The sequence below is a fragment of the Vicia villosa genome, linkage group LG1, assembly GCF_029867415.1.
Source record: "Vicia villosa cultivar HV-30 ecotype Madison, WI linkage group LG1, Vvil1.0, whole genome shotgun sequence".
Lineage (NCBI taxonomy): Eukaryota > Viridiplantae > Streptophyta > Magnoliopsida > Fabales > Fabaceae > Vicia > Vicia villosa.
The window spans coordinates 100,042,512-100,047,983 of NC_081180.1; the positions used below are offsets into that span (position 1 = coordinate 100,042,512).

At 34.9% G+C, this 5,472-nt stretch overlaps 1 protein-coding gene across 1 annotated transcript; it reads right to left on the minus strand.

Moving 5' to 3' along the window:
* Nucleotides 1–769: 769 nt before the first annotated feature.
* On the minus strand, nt 770–4,838 carry LOC131643702 (FHA domain-containing protein PS1). The gene is made up of 6 exons (XM_058914000.1): nt 4,466–4,838; nt 4,231–4,373; nt 1,989–3,899; nt 1,767–1,899; nt 1,420–1,673; nt 770–1,231 (listed from the first exon to the last, which is right to left on the minus strand). Exons 1-6 carry the CDS (start codon nt 4,719–4,721, stop codon nt 1,049–1,051), a joined length of 2,880 nt encoding a protein of 959 aa, XP_058769983.1. The 5' UTR covers nt 4,722–4,838; the 3' UTR covers nt 770–1,048.
* Between the last annotated feature and the right edge of the window lie 634 nt (nt 4,839–5,472).

The window sequence follows — 5,472 nt, forward strand, 5'->3', positions numbered from 1 at the left end:
ATTATCCCTCTAAAGTTATGAATTTTAATTTTTGATCCCTCCTGCAACTAAACGATGATTTTTACAACTTAGATGCTGAATTAGCAGCGGTTTTTAGTTAGCGACTTAATTAATGACAATTTTAGCATAATGGACAAAAAGTTAAAATTTCTCTCTAACTTTAACGAAATTTTTTAGAGGGATGAAAAGTAAAAATGTCTAACTTTAGAAGGACTTTAAACATATTTAATGGATTATTTATTTCACAAAATTAATGCAAAAATAAATAAAAAAACCAATACCTCAATGTGTACCGAATTTTTCAAATTTCCCGAAACAACTTTGTATATATCGGATATTTTAAAAATTATTTGTATGTCAATATTGAAAATTTCAAAATGCTGGTATTTCTTCATAAAAACCAAAGAACGATCAATATATCTTTGACATTATCGTTATTTTTTGCATACTTGTTTAAAATTGTCGGTGTAATTTGAAATTTCTAGTATTTACTCATACTTTATGAAAAACAATAACTTTAGATAAAGGCATAACGGTAAAAACATACATATATAACTCATGAATGACGGGTTAAATTCTCGGCAGATTATCTCTACTATTTGAAACATTTCATATTGTTTAGAGGACAAATGAGTAATTAAAATAGATTATTTTGATGAGAGAAAGTTAGAGAAAGTCACAAAAATACCAAAACTCAGTTGGATTGTTTGTGCTACTGATCGTGTTATTCTTTAAATTATTTCAAAAAGTAGCAAAAATATATGGATTAAACAAGTTTCTTAAAAAAAAAACCAATACAAGTAGGCCAGCATCATTTTCATTGAACATAAAAAACAAAACATCCATTGAGAATGGAGCTAGTAGTTACTCAAATGAAAACTAAGACTAGTAGTTACTTGCTAGTAAGCAAACTTTTAAGTGGTTAGGAGCTTCAAACCATCCATTGAGTGCGCAGTGAATTGTATGTAACTTGAAAGATTCAAGTTTGAGAGTAACTAAAAAATGAAAACAAGACTAGTAGTTTAATTGCTAGTAAGCCAGCCAACTTTTAAGTGACAAGCAGCTTCAGACCAGCCTTTGATGGGAAACAGCAATATTTCTCCCTTAAAACCACATCATCTTGGCAAGACCAAGTCAGTCCCCTAGGAGAGCTGTTAGCCCACATAAACCTCTCAGAGAAAGGGTTCACTAAACTCCGACGAAATTGCTCCGCTGTCTCACATGGCAGTCCCTGCAGAAGTTTTGTTTAAAACAAGTTAAGTAGAAAGAAATCATAGTTGTCAAAATATGAAATACCAGCTTGGATACTATGTAGCCTAAAAAACAGCCTTAGCTGGATTATTTAAGTGATCAGGAGTTTTTATTTTGGCTGCTAGATTAATCCAAAAGCCGAGGTTTGGCATAGTAATGAAGAAATACCTTTGCCATGGATTTGATTTTCAAGTTGATATCATCACTAAGAAGGACAAGTTGTCCAGCATCATCTTTTTTTCTATATTGAAGAGCACAGTCAAGGATATGTTCTTCAACAATAGGAAAAACACAGTCAAGGATGTGAATCCACCACTTTGTCTTTCCTAAGCATTCTTCAATCCATTCCAAGGCCAAAGTAGCCTCTGGAATCCTTCTAAAAACTCCGATATGTTGCTTCAAGCTGCCCAATTCTCTTATGACTGATAAAACAATGTGTCATTCATTGTGAGAATCACTTTCAAAACATCAATATTTCAAACAAAGTTGCATGAAACAAGACTTATTATTAATACCTGATTGTGGAATGATTAAGCGAGTCCCCTTGAGACCTTGTAGAAGCTGCAAAGCCTTTCTTGACTCTTTGTTCAGAAGTGAAGCAGTGTCTACAACCATATCCCAGCTTCTCTTTCGTTCTTCATTAATAGGCTGCAAATGAAACAGATTGTAAGCCATAAAAATATATAAAAATAAACTATTGATATTCACAATCAGAATGACATTATATGAGGTCTTACAGAAGGTTCACTTTGCTTGTCTGAAATATGTCTCGAATTACTGGTTCTCGCAGTGACCCCAAGAATGGATTTTGCAGCAGAAAATGGACTACTAAAAGAACTTGAGTTTGCTGAAATGAAATTGCCTCCCGAACTCCCTAGTGACTGTAAGGGTATCTCTTTTGCAGCAGAAAAAGGACTATAAAAAGAACTTGAGTTTGCCGAGTTGTGATTGCGTCCAGAACTCATTAATGACTGTAAGGGTGTCCGCTCCACTCTCTTTTTACTTAATCCCGCAGTATCATGACAATCAAGAGGCTTTTTCTCTGACTGCCATTGTTGGGCTTCTATTGGAGTCAGGTTTTCTTTTGCAGCAGAAAAAGGACTATAAAAAGGACTTGAGTTTGCCGAATTGTGATTGCCTCCAGAATTCATCAGTGACTTTAAGGGTGTCCGCTCCATTCTCTTTTTTCTTAACCCCGCAGTATCATGACACTCAAGAGGCTTTCTCCCTGACTGCCATTGTTGGGCTTCTCTTGGAGTCAGGTTCTCTTTATTTGAAGAGGTACTTCTTTCAGCGGAATAGAAGTTGGGACTAGCCTTCAACAAATTCTTTGATATCTGTGACTTGGAACTTTTACTATCTTCTAGGTTTTCCTTATTTGGAGTGAACATTTCCTCTTCATCCAAGACAGAGAAGAGATCCGTTCGCATTGGTTTATTTATGACACTGATATCCCTCAAATTACTCGTTACAAATTTAGTGTCAACATTAGGTGTGTTCAACAATCTGCTCTTCCTGGTTTGATTCTGAGGCGCACTCATAGCCTTATCACAAGCAAAGGTTGAACTTCTCTCTGCTAAGTCTTCTACACAGCTTTCATGGCTTTCCAAATCAAAGCATCCAGCCACAGCAACGAGAGATTGTGGGGCTTGATTCTCTTTGTATGTAATATCTAAATCAGCCTCCTGAGCTACTGAAGGATTAAGTGACTCTGTTTGATAGGATTTCCCAGTATCTTCAACTGTTTCATCCAGTGAATTACATTCTTCATCACAAGGTTTAAAATTCTGGTATGCCTGCAACACTTTGTCACACTTATTTTCCTTTTCTCCATCAGATAGTGAATCAACATTAACTTCTTCAACAATCTTGTTTTGTTGAAGATTGGTTACAGGATTTGCTTCCTCAACTAGTGAAGACCTGTTTTCAGAAACGAAAAGACTAGCTACACTAGTTAAAATATTGTCAATACTGGCATTTTCTTCAAAGAAGAATTCTATTTTGTGTTCTCTAGGTTTTACATTCACAGCAGCAACACCATTTTCATCAGACGATGAAGGGTCCATATTTTTAACTATTTCATTCAGTGAGTACCCTTCCCCATCAGAGAGTGATTCAACGGAAACCTCCCCATCAGTATTGGTCTGATGAGATTCAGAATCAGGCATGTCCTCAGAATTGAAGATGTTTGCTCTTGTAGTTAAAACATCTTCAATCTTGTCACTATCTTTGAATGCACCATCAAAATCAGATTCCTTAGGTTTCACATCCACTGCAGCACTAACTATTTCATTAAGTGATGCTTCAGGGTCAATCGACTTCTTTTCTGCAGAAGATTGTTGGTGCAATTTGTTTGCTTCCACAACTGGATTACATAAGGTGTGTTTAAAACATTCCTTCCATGTGCAAAGCAAATTAGTCTCTCCTGTCGCCTCTACTTCGGGACAAGCTTCAATTATTTGTTCTCTATTTTCTGCTTTATCCACTGATTGTACATAAGGTGGAGACAGATAACAGATTTGAGATTCACCCAGTTCATCTTCACCATCACAACATGATGTCTCAGTTCTAACGGAGTCATTCTCATCATCAAATGTTTCTAACTGACTCTTAATTTCATCATCATCAAAACATAAAGAACCAATGTTCTGCAAGCCAAAGCCAAAAGATAAAACCAAAAAACCAATCAAAGATAACATTGAACATTTCTTAACAAACAAACACAAACACTGAATAAATAAACCAAATCATTCACCTCCTAAAACTTAAAAGCTATTTCAAATAATAATAAGTTCATCATCCTAAAGGTTTTAAAAAACGGTCCGCGACAGCAAAAACAGCCGCGACAAAATGATACTAATACTGTTATTCCCTGCTTTTAAGTTATAAAACAAATTATGATTAATTCACACACCGACGGCCGCAATCAGTACGGACTGAAATCGCAAAAACAACATAAAATTGAAATAAGAATGGTACCTTTAATGCATTTGCATCAAATTGGGAGACAAAGCGAAGAAGGTAAACCCTACTGGAAACCCCAAGTCGAAAGCTATCACCTCCCTTCAACTCAACACTCACGCCATGCTCGAGCTTTCTACCACTCACCCACGTTCCGTGCACTGTCACCACATACAACAAAAAACCATTAAGAATTCAAGAAACAGTATAATAATGAATGAACGTGAAAAAAAAAAGGTTAGGTTAGAGATACCAGAAGATATATCGAGGAGGGAAATGGATTTGGAAGAGGGAGTGAAGCGAATCTGAAGGTGGAAGCGGCTGATGCTAGGGTGAGTGAGAACAATGTTGCAGGTTGGGTGTCGACCGATGAGAATGATGTGATCGGTGTCATCGTTGTTGTTGAGAACGATGCAGATGTTCTTGATGATGGATTTGTTCTTGAAAACTGTTAACACTGGAATTATGGAGTTTTCTTGTTGATTAGGGTTTTCATCTGAATCAGCCATTGTAGGAGGAAGAAGAAGAAGAAGAAGAAGAAGAAGAAGAAGAAGAAGAAGAAGAAGAAGAAGAAGAAGAAGCTGAAGAAAGAAGATGGTTAAACTGAGTGAAAGAGAATTTGTATATTGATGTTTGGAAAATGCAACGTTTGTGCTAACGGCTATTTCTTTAATAAACGTTTTTCAATGTAGGTATTCGTTAATTTTTAATTAGCTACTCTTATTAACAAGTTTTTGAATTTATTAGACAAAAGGTTTTAATTGCAAAATGAAATATTATTGTGTTTTTTTGTTGGAATTATTGAAACTATGATTATGATGAGCAACGGTCGTTTGACTATATATTTGTGATTGCAATTATTTCATTTGTGATTTTCAAAAATAAATAGACGTAAAGTGAAAATAAATACCAGTTTAATTATGACTATGCTGTTTTTAAAATGCAGATTTTTCAATTAATTGGAAAAATTTCATGTCACGCTTTCGTAATATATCTATGAAAAAATTAATTTTTTTGACAAATGGTGCTTCCGGAAGTGCATCTACGGAAGTACGAGGATATTTTAGTCCATTTGATGGTGCGTAAGAAGCCCATAGGATGGAATGAGAAATTCTCTTTAAAATTTTGTGATTTTCTTATACCATTTCAAACATCTACACCTAATACAGTTCACAAATACGTAAATAGTTTTTTTTTTTTTATTAAACTTTTTGATAGATTTTTCTATATTTATTTTTAAATTATTTTGGTTAATGAAGT